The following is a 15,596-nucleotide window of genomic DNA, read 5'->3' as shown; positions in this document are numbered from 1 at the left end:
ATAAAATTTATTATGATAACATGTAGAACAGGCTAATTTGCGCAAGAGTGTACAAAATGAGTGCGCGGTTTGGCACCTCGATGTCGGCTTAACTTATCCTCATGGATGCAGAAACTATGTAGGGTACATGGATCCCATTCAGGTTGATCCCCAAAGGCAATAAAGCCGGGAAAACCATCCTCATAACCAGAGCTCATTTTAACTGCCATGTCTAAATCATAAATGCTTTGAATGCCAGAAGACTTTACGTCAGCAAGCCGCACCGACTCTCGATTGGCTTGGAGAGGGAGAATAATCACTAGCGCAGTGCGGGGTAGCTCATGGCCTCTCGGTGATACCAACGGCCCGCGCTGTGACCCCTCCAAAGTATGTCGCGATCGGGCTTGATGACGTCTGCGCCCTCGAGGTAGCTACTTCAGCTATTTAGACCGTGTTACACTTGCACTTTTCCACGATTGGGTCTTTCCTGAACATTTCATTGCGTGCTAGCCGGTCTCAGCAACTTGTACTTACCCTTCCAAAGGCTTTGTTCACGAAACATCCAGATTTTATCTTTACAAACCACAATGGCGTCCAAGGAGCTCCCCGCACGTCTCAAGGAAGGCATCGAGAGCACAAAAGTCGAATATCGCCAGCTCGGAAAGTCCGGACTTCGTGTTTCAGTTCCCATTTTTGGCTGCATGAGCTTTGGAGATTCTCGCACCATCGGCTGGGCCTTGAACGAAGATGAGGTATTTCCCAATGCGTTCCTATGCCAAAATGATCTCGCAAAATCAATCTGCAATAAGTCCGAGACTCATGTTTTTTTAAGGCACTTCCGCTGCTAAAGGCCGCTTACGATCGCGGATTGAACACTTGGGATACGGCAAACGTGTACTCCAACGGAGCCTCCGAGAGGACCATCGGCAAGGCGCTGAAGAAGTACAACATCCCACGTGAGAAGGTCATCATCTTGACCAAGTGTTTCTTTGCCGTCGGCGAAGAGCCTGGTACGTCTCGACTTGATATGGCGGTCACATCACCATTTGCACTTCTAACAGCAAATGTTCTTTCTAGAGACTCGTCATTTCAACTACCGCGAAGAGATTAACAAGTCCAAGGACTATCAGAACCAATGGGGTTTGTCCAGGGCTTCCATCTTTAACCAGGTTGAGGCATCTTTGAAGAGATTGGACACTCCTTACATCGACCTACTTCAGATCCACCGATTCGACCCCAGGACACCCATTGAAGAAACCATGAAGGCCCTGCACGATTTGGTACAGTCAGGAAAGGTCCGCTATATCGGTGCGAGCAGCATGTGGGGCACCCAATTCGCCCAGATGCAGTTCACTGCCGAAAAGCATGGTTGGACAAAGTTTGTGAGCATGCAGAATCAGTATAACTTGCTGTACCGCGAGGAAGAGAGGGAGATGAACCGATTCTGTGATGCTACCGGAGTAGGACTCATCCCGTGGGCTCCTCTTTGTAAGTCATGTCTGCACCCGAAAAATTTCAGTCTTGGCTCGTGCTAATCGGTGACGTCCAAAAGGTCGTGGTCACTTGGCCCGACCCCCGAAGGATTTCGGCTCCACCTCGCGCAGCAAGACCGAGAAGGAGGGCCAGCCCGGAAGCCATGGAACCGTGGAGCCGGATCTTACCATTATCCAGCGAGTTCAGGAGATCGCGGAGAAGCGCAACTGGCCCATGTCCCACGTGGCTCTGGCATGGATCAACAAGCGCATCACGAGTCCCATCATTGGCTTCAGCAGCGTCGAGAGAATTGATCAGGCAATCACTGCTGACGGCAAGGTTTTGACTGACGAGGAGGAGAAGTACCTCGAGGAACTCTACCAGCCCAAGGCTATCTCGGGTCATGCGTGATCCGACTAATCAGAGAAGGATCCAAGTAGCTTTGTGAAAATAAAGTAGAGCCAATCGGATCCTTATATGAGATTTGTTTACATCTTTATGAACGGTGATAGGAGCGCGCAAGTTGGCCATCCCCTCTTTGGAAGTTGGCAAAGGTTGACTCCTCCAAGCCGCTGACGAAGCTTTGGTTAAATCATTAAAGCTCCCCGAGATTTGTCACCCGAAACTAGTACCTTGAACTACGAAGCCGAACACGAACCCACTCGGCGGTGTGGAAATCTGGACCCCAGTATGGCTGAAGTGTTTTCCGTCTCATCTCCCTCGAATCTTCGCAACACAGACAGTCACAGAACATGAGCTTTGATCTGATCCTGCTATTTGGAAAGCTTACCAACACTACGTCAGGGGTAAACGATGCAGCCATCTCAGGCCAATTGTAACTAGGAGTGTTTCTCCACCCCGATCACGCTACATCCGTCACCCGACGAGAATCATACTCTGGGGCACAGCCATCTGAAAGCCTGATTGCGTGATACCTGTCGGCCCATCATATGAGATTTCGCTGCCGAGGGTCGAGTTAAATATGCGCGCGTCAATGGGATCACGGCCTGGAGATTTCTCCTCGCCGAGGGTTTCTAGTCTTTCTTCGGGCAGCCCACCACCTTGACATGCTGTCAAATATAGGATCACTTCCGTTTCGGGCCATGCGATGCGAATAGTCCCTCCAATAGTCTCCGCCATGTCGCTGCCTCCCGTGCGGCGCTACCTGGTTCATCCGTAGTCAATCTAAGTAAACCCATCTGGCATCGATGATATCTTGGTTCCTCGATCTTAAACGATGTCATTGTCTTTCCATGAAGCCCGAAGACAAGCTTTGGGCGGAATGACTCTCTGCTGATATATCGAGACCGGGCCGCCGCCATGGCCATCATTCCAGCCTACTTTCTATTGATGTTAGTGAAAATCTGAAAACAGACTTGTTGGGCCTTTGAACGACTTTTGACTATATTCGCTACATTACCATGATTTACTCGACGGTAGTCTTCGTCTTTTTCTTTGCTCTTACTTGGGCCGCACCGCAGAAAAGGGGCGGAGGAAGACCTCGAGTCACTATCAATGCACCTCAAGCCAACCTAAGAGGCACAACGAAAGGCTTTCTCGGAGCCAAGGCCGGCGAAGTTGAATCGTTCAATGGGATTCCCTTTGCCAAACCCCCCGTTGGGGATTTGAGATTCAAGCCGCCCGTACGCCTAACCGAAGCCATGGGAGACGTTGATGCTACCACGGAGCAACCGGAATCATGTCCGCAGTTCCTCATCCAACCTGACTTTGGCTCGCCACTTATCCCTCCAGACCTTCTCGACAAGGTCCTCAACCTCCCTATCCTCAAGAACTTGGCCGTGGGACAGGAAGACTGTCTGTCTGTCAATGTGCAACGACCCGCTGGAACGAGAAAGGATGATAAGCTCCCGGTAATGTATTGGATCTTTGGCGGTGGGTTTGAACTAGGCAGCACGGCCATGTACAATGGAGCCGGGCTCGTCGCAGAAGGAATGTCAACAGGCAAGCCATTCGTCTTCGTGGCAGTCAACTACCGTGTCGGCGCCTGGGGCTTCATGCCAGGCAAGGATCTCATGCAGGAGGGCAGCTCTAATGCTGGTCTCCTAGACCAGCGAATGGGACTCGAATGGGTACAAGACAATATCGCCAGCTTCGGGTACGTATTGGAGTCCTACCACGCGTATGACATTGAGGTAGCTGATCACAGATGTGTCTTAGCGGCGATCCAGACAAAGTCACTCTCTGGGGAGAATCGGCCGGTGCTATTTCAATCTTCAGCCAAATGTCACTCTATAACGGTAACATTACACGAAACGGCAAAGCTCTCTTCCGCGGCGCAATAATGAACTCTGGATCTGCTGTTCCGACTGATCCTATGGACTCCCCGAAAGCCACAAAGGTCTATGAAAAGATTCTATACGCTGCCGGTTGCGACGGGCAGGCTGATCGTCTCCAATGTTTACGAGATCTCTCCTACGATGTGAGGCGAACTACAACTTCTTCATCTCCGATTGTAGTAACTAACAGTTGTTGATAGGACATGAGGAAAGCCGCCAACTCGGTACCTGGCATTCTGAGCTATAGCTCAGTTGCTCTCTCCTACCTACCCAGACCAGACGGGAAGACCATTGTATCAAGCCCAGAGATCTTTCTTACTTCCGGGAAATTCCCCAAAGTCCCATTTATCATTGGAGATCAAGAAGATGAAGGCACTCTTTTTGCACTATTCCAACCCAACGTCACCAAGACTCGGGAGGTGGAAGAGTACCTCAGCGAGCTTTACTTCAACAACGCCTCTCCACAACAAATCAAGCAACTCGTCGGCACCTACGGGCCCCGTCCTTCGGAAGGATCACCATTCCGTACCGCTGGCTTCAACGAAGTTCGGCCCCATTTTAAGCAGTTGGCTGCTATCCTGGGCGACACGGTCTTCACCCTCACCCGCCGGGCCGTTTTCAACCTCACCTCAACGATCCAGCCCGAAGTCAACACCTGGAGTTACCTGGCGAGTTACGACTACGGCACTCCTGTCCTCGGAACGTTCCATGGATCGGACCTCTTGCAGGTATTCTATGGGATCAAGCCAAACTACGCTGCTGCGGCGACGCGGGCGTACTACTTCAACTTTGCGTACAATCAGGATCCCAATGACTCCTCTGGCGGCACGGGGACCGCGAAAGTGAAGTTGATTGATTGGCCCAAGTGGAGAGACGGTCAGAAAATGCTGCACATGATGGCAAAAACTGCAGACTTGATAGACGATGACTTTCGAGAGGATAGCTTCAACTTCTTGTTGAATAATGTGGAGAAGCTGCGTTTCTAGCTACTTGTATAGAATTGGATAAGGGAAGGAATGGGAATTGGATGCTTGTGGCTCCAAGGCTTCTGGAAAGTCAGCCGTTTACTTTTGAACAGGGTTCACGTCTTTTATCATGACATGATTGATTCAAATCCTCATGTCATGCATGTTATCACGCAGTGGAATACAGTGGTACTGCCCACGGCGTTGGGTTGTGTTTCTGTTGTCAGGGTGGATTTCCATCTAAATATACCAAGTACCTTGCGATAATACGAGGGGCTTTAAAAGCTCAACGTGACCAGTCGAGGCGATTTATCAAGTTATGTATCGAAGAGAGATGCAAGGAACCCAGCCGCTCTCTTGCTAACTAAGCTCAGCTTCTCAATGCGTATAGGCTATTATTGACGGTCGATCCCGGAGGTCCCAAAAACTCAAATCCGACCAATTCCTGCCCCGAGTTTGACGATAGGCGCCACCAAAGGCAGAGGAGTGAGCTTGAACTTGTACGGTGCCTTGTAGAAGTCACCCTTCCGGGTAATATTGACACCGGCCTTGCCCCAATCGTTGGCTATCATCTTTGTCAGCGTTGTGTTCACGTTACCAGGAGTTTGCGCTGCAATCGACAATCACGTACGAGCACCAAGGTTGGCAAATCCATCCAATTCCTCGTCGCCGCAGACGCAAGTATTTGGTGAATCATCAGGGATGACGAGACCATATGTGCTGAGTGCTTCACGGGTATTGCCACGGAAGACATTACCCTCCACTAAAACCTGGTTGTCGGAGCGAGAGTGGATGGCCTGGTAGAGGAAGTCCTCGTAAAGATTACTATAGATGTGCTGGTGACCGAAGCGGCCTGCGGGTCCGCGAGTGCCTTCGTTCTTCCAGTAGTTGTGGTGGTACGTGACGTGAAGGTGGCCAAAGTCGAGGTCGCGGAACGTGGCATCATTGCCAATGAGGGATGACTTCCAGTGGTCGTGGAAGTAATTCCAGGAGACGGTAATCCAGTCCGAGGCACGGATGATATCAACCTGGCCGTCCTGTTCGCTTGGCGTCAGTCTTCATCTCATGTCAATAGCCTGTATGAATAATGATCCCACGTACGTAGAAGTCCGGGCCTTTGGTAATGTCTGAGGTGAATTCGTTATGATCGACCCAGACCCTAGTAGAGTTGCGGATCGTAATGCAGTCGTTGTCCAAGATGTGGCTGATCTTGAGATTCTGCAGGATGACATTGGTTGCGTTGTAGACGTTGAGGCCCTTGCCGGTGATGTGTGCTGTGTTTTTGAAGCCAACCAAGCTCTTGTTCGAGCCGACGTTGAGGCGTGCCGGCAAGACGAATTCGCCCTTGAGGACCACGATTTTGCGATCGGTACCAGCCACGGCAGTCTGAAGCTCAAGGACGCTTGAGACTGTTACAGTTGGTCCGCCTTTTCCACCGGTGGTCTTGCCGAGTGGGTTGTCTTTGGCAAAGCCTTCAACTTCCCAGGAGGCAATCCCCAGCCAGTCGAGCGGATTGGCCGTGGCTAGGCCTGCAAAGGCGTAGAGAATTATTGGGACGTTAAATCTCATGATAACGGACGTCGTTGCAGAAAATTGATGGCTAGCAAGGAGGATGGAAGAGCACAGAGAATGCGAGATGACCAAACCAGAAAAACAACAGGCTGATCTACAAGCACAGCTCATTTACTTCAACGCCGATTCCTCGTCCTACTTATACCTAGTTCATCGCATAGCTAAGCTCATAACCTGATGGAAAATCGATGTCTCTTGTTACCCCGAACCGAGCTCGGAGCCACGTCCCGAGCAATTGGATCTCAGCTGTCTCGCTGTTCTGCTCATTTCATGACCTTTTCCTACGAGCATGCGGAGAACCCTGCCCGCCTTGCAGAAGCCATCACCAATGATAGTCATACAAGATCCCGGGTCGAGAATCTTGGCTCAGCCACACCAGTATGACAACACCGTGCCAAGATCCGGCTAACACTGGCGCTCAGCTGCCAGTGGTGGAATTATCGCACTCCGGAACGTGAGGGGACGCGGCAGAAATGTCACGACATGATACAGAGCATGGTCTCTTGAGAGAAAACAACAAGATGTCGGACGCAGCCAAGAATGATTTCCTGCTGTTGAGAGTGAAGCGAAATGGGGGATCTTTAGCCTGGTGTATATTGCATAATAGGTGCACGTGAGGAGTTTTTGAGGATAAGCGCACGTCGCGAACCGGCCTGTGACAATTGGGCAGGCCTCGGGGGCCGATGCACTTGAGAATGGGGTAAATATATCCGTACGTAATATTACGAGCCAACGATGCAATAACAGCCGACGATGGTTGGGTCCCTGGAAATAACCTTATTGGCCACAACGTGTTCCTGAAAGTCAAAATAGACTTCAGTCGGGCCTGATACGAACAACAACACAGATGCCCAAGATCATTCTATGAGTTGCGTGGCGAAGGTATGATGTGTCGAATGAGAGTCTACACTACTATTGATCAGTCCAGGGCCATCTTTGCGACTTTTAAGGAACGATGGATATTCGAGGACCATTCCCGGAGCCATAGAGACCCTTCCCCTCAAGGAATGCGCTCAAATGCAGCGCATGCCAGTGTGTGCGATACCCAACGCCCAGAGCCCCCTCAGCCTGTAAAATGCAAAAAGCCCGGCGCCGAGCCCCGCTCGGGCGTTCTTCTACCGTATTGGTCTTTCCTTGAGCTCAAAGACGTTCGGTTTCCCAAGCCACGCGGAGCCCATGTCCAGATTCTTCCATGAACCACGTTGTCGAGTGACACTGCATCTGATTATTTCACAAGATCATAGTTCTCGAAAAAGGTGGGAGATTTCCTAAACTTTGGCTGAGCCAGGAATGTGATTGATGCTGTATCGGCCCATTACCACGATGTTTCTCAACCCATGCGTAATTCTAGAATAGTCTCGGAATCCTTTGAGACACTATCGCATGTTTTCTCAAAAGAATTGCTTCATTCATTGTTGATGTCTACAAAGAATGTCCGCAGGGGGGGGGGGGGGGGGGGGGGTGGGGGGGCCGGTGTTTCTGCCTCCGCCCCCCCCCCCTCCCCCCCCACACGGCGGCTCAGGGCCTCTGACTGTGACGCAACTATGAACACCCGCGCGGTGGGCGCCGGGTGGCGTGTCCGCGGCACTGATTGTCTCATCTCAGCCCATCGGCCAAACCCGTCTGCTTCGGGACCTCAGCTCCGGCTCAACCGCCGGTCTAGACCCCGTCCCGCCGGCTCGGCTCCACCAGGGCTTGTCTCCCTCGCTTCATGATTCAGTTCCCACATATCGTCCCCCCACCACCGCAATGATTTCTAACACACAATTTCGGATGCAGACCCCAACAATTCAAATGGTCTGGTGGTGTAGTTGGTTATCACGTCAGTCTAACAGTTCGAAGCGATTCGAATGAGCACACTGAAGGTCTCCGGTTCAAGTCCGGGCTAGATCATCATGGGCGATTGGTTTAGTGGTATAATGACCGCTTAGCATGCGGTAGGTCCTGGGTTCGATTCCCAGATCGTCCATCCTTTTGGCCTAGCTTGATGCTATCTTGTTGCTTTTTATGTCCCCATTTTCTTTCGATATTTTTGCTCCGAACCAAAAGTTTAAATGTCCTCCCCAGCCCGACCATTGCAAGGAAGGCCGACGTTAAATATGAATACAGCTTCTAAAGAGTTAATTACATGGTAAGGTCTATACTCTAGTATAGGTCTGTTCTAACAACAAGGCAGAAATTGTGGCAAGGAACTAAGCAAAGGCCTCCTCCTCTTTCGCGGGCTTGCGTCCGACCATCAAATACATGGGTGTAAAAATCTTCTCCTTGCCGCCGAGGACCAGCGCATCAGCAGCAACACACAAGCTGTCTGACATTTTCATCACGCCAGGGGGCGCAAGCCTCAACGTCTCCATGAGTCCGAGAAATCCATGCGTAACCGCCCTTCCGAGCCCGGTCATGCGGAAGGTGTAGAGCAAGTCGCCCGCCGTCTGCGCGTGCCTCCAGCTACCCGCGTCCAAGGGCCAGTACCACGGACTCGGATCCGGGCGCTCCGCCATGTCTTCGTTCTGCATCATCTCAAAACCGGCTGCCTGGAAAGAGCGCACTGCCTCGGATGCCTTGACCATGTTGGCGATGCCGTCTCCTTGTTCAATGTCGATACGAATCTTGCGCAGGCGGAGGTCTTCATTGTCGTACTTTTCTGTCATGACCCATTCGTACACACCAAACACGCCGCCGGGCTTCAGGACTCGGAATATTTCAGAGTAGACGTCTTGCAGAGACGGGGCGTGGACGGTGGCTTCGATGGCATAGACCGCGTCAAAGGAGTTGTCTTCAAAGGGGATGTTCTGTGGAGATTTTGGTGTCAGTCGGATTTGTAGAGGTATTTTGTTTCAAAGCGAAATAAATGTCTTACCATGAAGTCGGCCTGGACGAATTGGACCTGCTTATCCAGTTTCGCCTTCGCAGTATACCTTGTGGCGCGCTCCACTTGGTACTCGTTGATGTTGAGACCAGTTACGTATGCACCCGTGAATTTGGCAATCTCCCGAGCAGGTCCACCGACGCCGCATCCGACGTCCAGGACCTTCATTTCCTTCTTGATATCGATGACGTGGGCCAGGTAGTGTTCGTGTCTTGCGATGCTCTGCTTAAACGACTCGCCGGCAGCAGGCCGAGCAAAGTGAAAGCTTTGGCCGAAGCCATACTCGTAGAAATCAGTTGCCAAGTTGTAGTATCTAGATGAGACGACATTTAGACAGGGAACATGTACGACGTTATTATGGATGTTGAGGGCTTACTGTCGGGTCAGGGAAGCGTAGTCTGCTGCTCGAGCCTATGTGACACGAACTGTTAGGCAAAGTGAAGTAGTGTGCTGGCCACAATGCTAGACTTACTTCCCGGTCTTCTTTCGTTTCTTTTTGTGCGCTCTTGTTGTCCCAATGACTGAAATACTCGTCTGTAGCTGCTTTCTGTGCCTCGTAGTCTTTCTTCAACATTGCAGACATGCCGACATCTTTGGATGTCCCCTTGTGAAGAATTCTCTCAAACGTAGCATCTCTTGCCAAGAGCATTTGCCCTTCCTCTGGGACCGTTCCAACCATTGTAGGGAATCGTAATTTTCAGGTGGCGTCGATGTTCAAGCTAGGGGAAACGGATATCTCTAGTGGTGCTTTTCAATCGCCGAAAAGTTGACGCGGCTTGGTGAAAGAAGAGGGATTGCAGCTTGCTGTCGTTCAATCATGTCATGAGCGTCTTCTCTGTTTTTATATGTTAGCTCTCATCTATCAAATAATCGGAATCTCTAGCTTCTATCATTTACACAATACAGCAGGCTGAGATCATAGACACGAATACGTGACAAGGCCTTCGACCAAATCGGATCCGAATACGAATGCGCTTCTCAGGGCTTGGTGGATGTCTGAACCGTCACCTTGGGCACGGCTCAAGAGACTCTCTGATTCGTCGACGCTGCCCAAATGGGAAAGACGGTGGAGCACGAAGATGATTGAATGCAACAACCCGTTCGCTCCCGTAGATCCGCGTCTTCAATCGATAGGGAATCTTGATGGAATTTGTGGATTTCTTTTAAGATGTCGCATCCTTCGTGCAGGCATCATTCTCCATTGCCATGGTTTCTGGTGAGATTGCTGGTTCCGTAGAGTCCTCAGAAGACCCAGTTTTCAAGCCAATTGAGGAAAAGCGCCGGTCCAGTCTGTCTGTGCCTCTTTGATCCGAGAACCGTGAACACGAATACGAAGATGGTCTTGATCCTACTTGACTGAATATTGCACTTTCCAGACAGAGCGACGGTTGACACTGGCATAGATTATGTGCCTCGTTAATTGATGTGCAAGGGCAGCTTAAATTCTGTTGTTGCATTCCATAAGTTGCTGGGGGGATCGTATGAAAGCCTGCTGAATGTTTTCGTGGATCATTGGAGCAACAAACTCGCAAGGCGCCAGGCCCGAGATTTGACCGCCAACCATTCTGCTGAAGAAGAGAAGCTCAAGCCAGCCTTCTCGTGGCCGAGCTCTTCGTATCGCGTTGTCGGTCATTTTGAACAATCCCTTGGAGGCACGTCGATCAATATTAGGGCTTCTGCATAGTTTACTCGGCCGTCTTCCTAGGCCAGAACACCACAGCTATGTGCCTTGTTGTTGCATGGTGAAATACCTGTTTGGTTGCAGGCAAGGATTCCGCGACAGGAGCACGAACACAGGATTCAAGGCTGATATGATATATTACATGGGCTTTTGGTATATGCTACCGGCTTAGTCATTCAACACTCACTATTCGCTCCCGGCGTGGGTGGTTTGGCATTCTGCTGTTTCTGCTGAATGTTGGTGTGGGCCGGAGCTTCGTGCCGCTGGACGGGTCCGGGCCCCCAACTGCTTCGGAAGACAGCTGAAGGGCCGAGGAGATAGGAGAGCCGGGGAAGTGGAGACCTGACGGGCCCGGGCACCTGGAGCTGCCCCGTTGTAATGCTGCATTAAAGATGAGCCAAGGCCGAACCCGGCAAAAGCTCCACTTGCCGTGCGAGCTGCACGGAGTCGCGATGGCCTTACTGCTGGATAGTCTTGCCATCCCTGTAACTTACGGGCAGTTTTGTATGGTAGCCCTCGTCAGCCTCAATAGCTAGTCATTAGGTTCATGTTTCAACGGCAGGATAGTGAGTTCTGCCGAGAACGCCTCACAATTGGGATTGGTCTGATCTGCGGCTGCCATTCGAAAGAACTGGCAGAGCCGACAAATGCATCGCCCGCCCTGGGAGAAGCGAGCAATCGACATACGATCCGTTATGTCACGTAAATACGGCATATTAGGGCAGAAGTTTTGACCATCTACTTACTCATCGCAGATGACCAAGCACGTGAAAGAACCGGCCCTTGAGCCAGGTTTCCGCATTTAGAGATGATTGGAGGGCCAAGGCCCGGGATGATCACGGAGGGCTGCGGGGGAAGTCGTACAAGCGAGCAATGACGACAACGTGGCAGGTGGAAAAGGGGAGTAACTGGTCCTCGCGCGGGTGCTTGCTTTGTCTTGTTCCCACTACAAGTTCCAACCCCAGACTCGAGCCCATCGCCGACTCCCGACTCCCGTTCATTCACCCCGCAGGAACCCCACGGGGAGAGAAATGCTGTCAGCCTGTCAAGTCTCGCCACTACACTACTGTCTCGACGATTACCCAGGAGCCTATGGGTGGCCGACATCGCGCCGAGAAGATCGGGCAGAAAGAATACGGAATTGTTGAGAGGAGCTTAATTTCCGCGATGTTCTGCCCCCCGCGTGATATCCCCGAGGGCTTTTTAAGTTTTGCGGACTTGGAAATCGGTCAGTCTTGGGGGCTCCGTCGAAAGACGACAACAAGCTCACCCGCTCAACCTTCTTCCCTCTTCCCTCTCTCCGCCATGCCACCGTGCTCTTCCAGGAGACCAGACCAATGATGCGTGAAGACGGTACTGGCCAATCGCTGGAACTCTGGCGCCAATTCCCGGCTTATGTCCCGCGTTATTCGCAATGTATTTGCGGGAGACTGGAAAGTTCGCCGTTCGATCATCATCCCATGAGCCACCGGGGGGAGGCAGGCGGTTTCTAAGAAAAGCCGCTTGTCTGTTGGAAGTCGATCGCCGCCAGATCTCTCTAGAGAGAAAAGCCCCCAAGTAGCAGAAGTGAAAGAATTCAACCAACAGGAACAGCCAACACAAACCCCAGAAACTCCACAGCGACAATCATCCCATCTGCAAGTGTATTGTACCTACTGCATGGCAGGGGTGCCTAGCTTCAGCGACGTCAGGTAAGAACACCCATTGGCCGGCTGGTCATACGAAATCTCGCAGAAATCTTCGCCCCAATTGCCGGTGGGTGGAAACGCCGAATATTCTCTCTGCCGCTATTCGTCAGACATGGATCGCGCGCCGGGCCTTTGGCAAGCCTTGCTCTGTTGGGAAAGGCTCGGTGGCCTGAAGCAGCATCAGGTACGCCACATGTGCGCAGGGATATACGCGGTGTCGCCGGCGAGCACTCTCTCCGGCAAGTCTAGACATCCAGCTGGTCAGTGGTCTCACTGTCTGGTCTGTCTTTTAGAGTTTTGGGCTGACAGTTTTTTCTCACTTGGGTGAGGCGAGTGGTCTGCTAATGTCTGAGCAATGTTACTGGGGTGGGTTTCTTTCTCCTTTTGTCGTGGCCACCCCCCCTTTTTCTTCTCCAATACCTGACCCATCCACATCCATATGCGACCCAGCCGTTCGAGACAGCTCGCTGTCAATCCAACCACGTACCGTCCCAGTCAAGCTGCATCTCCAACCCCAGACCATCCATCCCTAGACGCAAACTTCCCCGCGCGAGCCAATGGGTCGCGGAGAAAGTGGGGCATAGCGTGGTCCTTGGTCCCGGATTCCAACCCTTGGGTCTTAGGGGGGGGGGAAGGGCGGAAACTCGGGTCTTGGGTTCTTCTCGCATTGAAGTGCGGCGACCCAAGACACGGTTGGTCCATAACTTCAACATCATACGTATCTTCTTTCCGCCACATTGGAATTCAATTTGAGCGAGCCAGTGAGAAGCCGCGCTGCTCAATCGACTACCTTGCTTCTCTTGGGAAAGCTATTATCACCAGCCCTTGGCCCGCGGAATCAGGTTGATTGAGCAAACATTCAGGAGGATATAAGATGATCTGATGGCCCCAATCTCAACACGACTTTGAACCAGCAGTATCAGCAGCTTCATCAACTTCATTGTGGCTGGCATCAGATCCTCATCTTTTCTACATTCTCCCCCATTCACACCGCAGCCATGGTGCACATCGGTTCGTCCGCGGCGCAGGCCCCGACCGAAACCGTCCAGATGAACCCCGATACCGCCCGCCGCATGTCCATCGCCGATGCCGACGTCGCTGGCCTCGCCCGGGAAGCGGCCAACGCGACCGAGGCCGAGCTCAATATGGGCCTCATGCAATCGCTCAAGCTCTACCCCAAGGCCGTCATGTGGTCGCTCTTCTTCAGCACCGCCGTCGTCATGGAGGGCTTCGACAAGACCCTCATCGGCAACTTGTTCGCCTACGACGTCTTCCAGAAGAAGTTTGGTGATATCCAGCCCGATGGCACTTATCAGTTGACGGCGGCCTGGCAGGCTGGTCTCAGCAACGGCGCTCTTGTCGGCGAGATCACCGGCCTGTTCCTCAATGGTATCATTGCTGAGCGGTTCGGATACCGCAAGACCATGATTGGTGGCCTCATTGGCGTCACGTCTTTCATCTTCATCATTTTCTTCTCCCAGACCCTTGTCCAGCTCCTGATTGGGGAGATCCTCATCGGCATCCCATGGGGTATCTTCGAGACCCTGACCGTCTCCTACGCCTCCGAAGTCTGTCCCACACATCTCCGAGCCTATCTTGTGAGTTGGACGTTCCACGCCAAAGCTCTGCATTTGGCTAATCACTGACTCTCTTTCCAGACCACCTACGTCAACCTCTGCTGGGTCATGGGCCAACTCATCGCCAGCGGTGTCCTCCGAGGCGTCATCTCCCGCACGGACGAATGGGGATACAAGATCCCCTTCGCGCTGCAGTGGATGTGGCCCGTCCCACTCATGATTGGCATCTTCTTCGCCCCTGAATCACCATGGTGGCTCATCCGCAAGGAGCGCCTCGAAGACGCCAAGAAGTCTCTGCTCCGTCTCACCAGCCGCAACCAACAGCAAAACTTCAACCCCGACGAGACCATCTCCATGATGGTTCACACCAATGAGCTGGAGAAGGCTGCTCAGACCGGAACAAGCTACATCGACTGCTTCAAGGGCGTCGACCTCCGCCGTACTGAGATTGTCTGTGTGGTGTGGGCTATCCAGACTCTTTGCGGCTCGACGTTTATGGGATACTCGACATACTTTTATCAGCAAGCAGGCATGGCCAAGGACAACGCATTCACAATGTCCTTGGCCCAGTACGCGCTCGGCGCAATCGGCACCGTCTTCTCGTGGTATTTGATGCAGCACATTGGCCGACGTACGCTCTACCTCTCTGGCCAGGGCATCATGTGCGCCATCCTCCTAGCCATCGGCTTCGCCTCCTTGGCCGGAAAGTCCAATGTCGCTGCACAGTGGGCCATTGGCAGCTTGCTCCTCGTCTACACCTTCATGTACGACTGCACCGTCGGCCCCGTCTGCTACTCTCTCGTCTCTGAACTGAGCTCGACCCGTCTGAGGACCAAGACTGTTGTGCTCGCGCGTAACCTCTACAACATCGTCGGCATCACGACCAACGTCCTCACCCCGCTGATGCTCAACCCTTCCGCGTGGAACTGGGGGGCCAAGAGCGGCTTCTTCTGGGCGGTGAGCTGCGCCATCTGCTTCGTCTGGACGTGGTTCCGTCTCCCCGAGCCCAGAGGCCGCACCTACGGCGAGCTCGAGATTCTGTTTGACCAGCATGTCCCGGCGCGCAAGTTCATAAAGACGGAGGTCGCGGGCCTGACTCGCAGAACGCACTCGAATGACGGGCTTTCCGATGAGAAATCCATGGCGGGTGTCAGTGAGATTGAGAAGACCGCTTCAGCATAGAAGCGTCGATCGGCCGGAGGAATGGGAAAGAGGATTTTAGTTTTGTCGAATTCAGTTCACGTATACCATTGGTTCAGAGCAAGTTTTGGGGTTTCCATACAGCAAGCATCATGCACAGATGTTGAATTTATATATTTCAGTCGCAGAACAATACTCTCGGTAATACCCTACTTGAATCGTTATCTGCCGCCCCGGCGTTTTGGAGGAAAGGTGCTACTGGGTAACCAAAGATATGGACTTCTCAGTGCCCATCAGAGCTACCAACAACCTGAAATCTACCTAGCCAGTCCGAGTCCTTGCATTTCCCTGATGAAGT

The 15,596-nt window shown here is 52.3% G+C and overlaps 5 protein-coding genes across 5 annotated transcripts; 3 read left to right on the top strand and 2 right to left on the bottom strand.

Annotated features, from left to right (window-relative positions):
- Window positions 1–566: 566 nt before the first annotated feature.
- CORC01_13546 (aldo/keto reductase) lies at window positions 567–1,863 on the top strand (the record flags this gene model as incomplete). The annotated part of the gene is made up of 4 exons (XM_022625163.1): window positions 567–731; window positions 812–989; window positions 1,057–1,467; window positions 1,532–1,863. 4 exons carry the CDS (start codon window positions 567–569, stop codon window positions 1,861–1,863), a joined length of 1,086 nt encoding a protein of 361 aa, XP_022468343.1.
- A 1,010-nt stretch (window positions 1,864–2,873) lies between these two features.
- Window positions 2,874–4,735, top strand: CORC01_13545 (carboxylesterase; the record flags this gene model as incomplete). The annotated part of the gene is made up of 3 exons (XM_022625162.1): window positions 2,874–3,568; window positions 3,631–3,892; window positions 3,950–4,735. 3 exons carry the CDS (start codon window positions 2,874–2,876, stop codon window positions 4,733–4,735), a joined length of 1,743 nt encoding a protein of 580 aa, XP_022468342.1.
- Window positions 4,736–5,142: 407 nt separating this feature from the next.
- Window positions 5,143–6,283, bottom strand: CORC01_13544 (pectate lyase; the record flags this gene model as incomplete). The annotated part of the gene is made up of 3 exons (XM_022625161.1): window positions 5,143–5,279; window positions 5,346–5,751; window positions 5,816–6,283. 3 exons carry the CDS (start codon window positions 6,281–6,283, stop codon window positions 5,143–5,145), a joined length of 1,011 nt encoding a protein of 336 aa, XP_022468341.1.
- Window positions 6,284–8,478: 2,195 nt separating this feature from the next.
- On the bottom strand, window positions 8,479–9,831 carry CORC01_13543 (uncharacterized protein; the record flags this gene model as incomplete). Its single annotated transcript, XM_022625160.1, has 4 exons — window positions 8,479–9,075; window positions 9,144–9,465; window positions 9,529–9,563; window positions 9,625–9,831. 4 exons carry the CDS (start codon window positions 9,829–9,831, stop codon window positions 8,479–8,481), a joined length of 1,161 nt encoding a protein of 386 aa, XP_022468340.1.
- A 3,688-nt stretch (window positions 9,832–13,519) lies between these two features.
- CORC01_13542 (sugar porter family MFS transporter) lies at window positions 13,520–15,280 on the top strand (the record flags this gene model as incomplete). The annotated part of the gene is made up of 2 exons (XM_022625159.1): window positions 13,520–14,119; window positions 14,180–15,280. 2 exons carry the CDS (start codon window positions 13,520–13,522, stop codon window positions 15,278–15,280), a joined length of 1,701 nt encoding a protein of 566 aa, XP_022468339.1.
- Window positions 15,281–15,596: the final 316 nt, after the last annotated feature.

The sequence above is a fragment of the Colletotrichum orchidophilum genome (assembly GCF_001831195.1).
Source record: "Colletotrichum orchidophilum strain IMI 309357 chromosome Unknown Scaffold_198.1, whole genome shotgun sequence".
Lineage (NCBI taxonomy): Eukaryota > Fungi > Ascomycota > Sordariomycetes > Glomerellales > Glomerellaceae > Colletotrichum > Colletotrichum orchidophilum.
The sequence above is the reverse complement of the archived record's forward strand: the minus strand, read 5'-3'. Positions and strand labels throughout refer to the sequence as shown.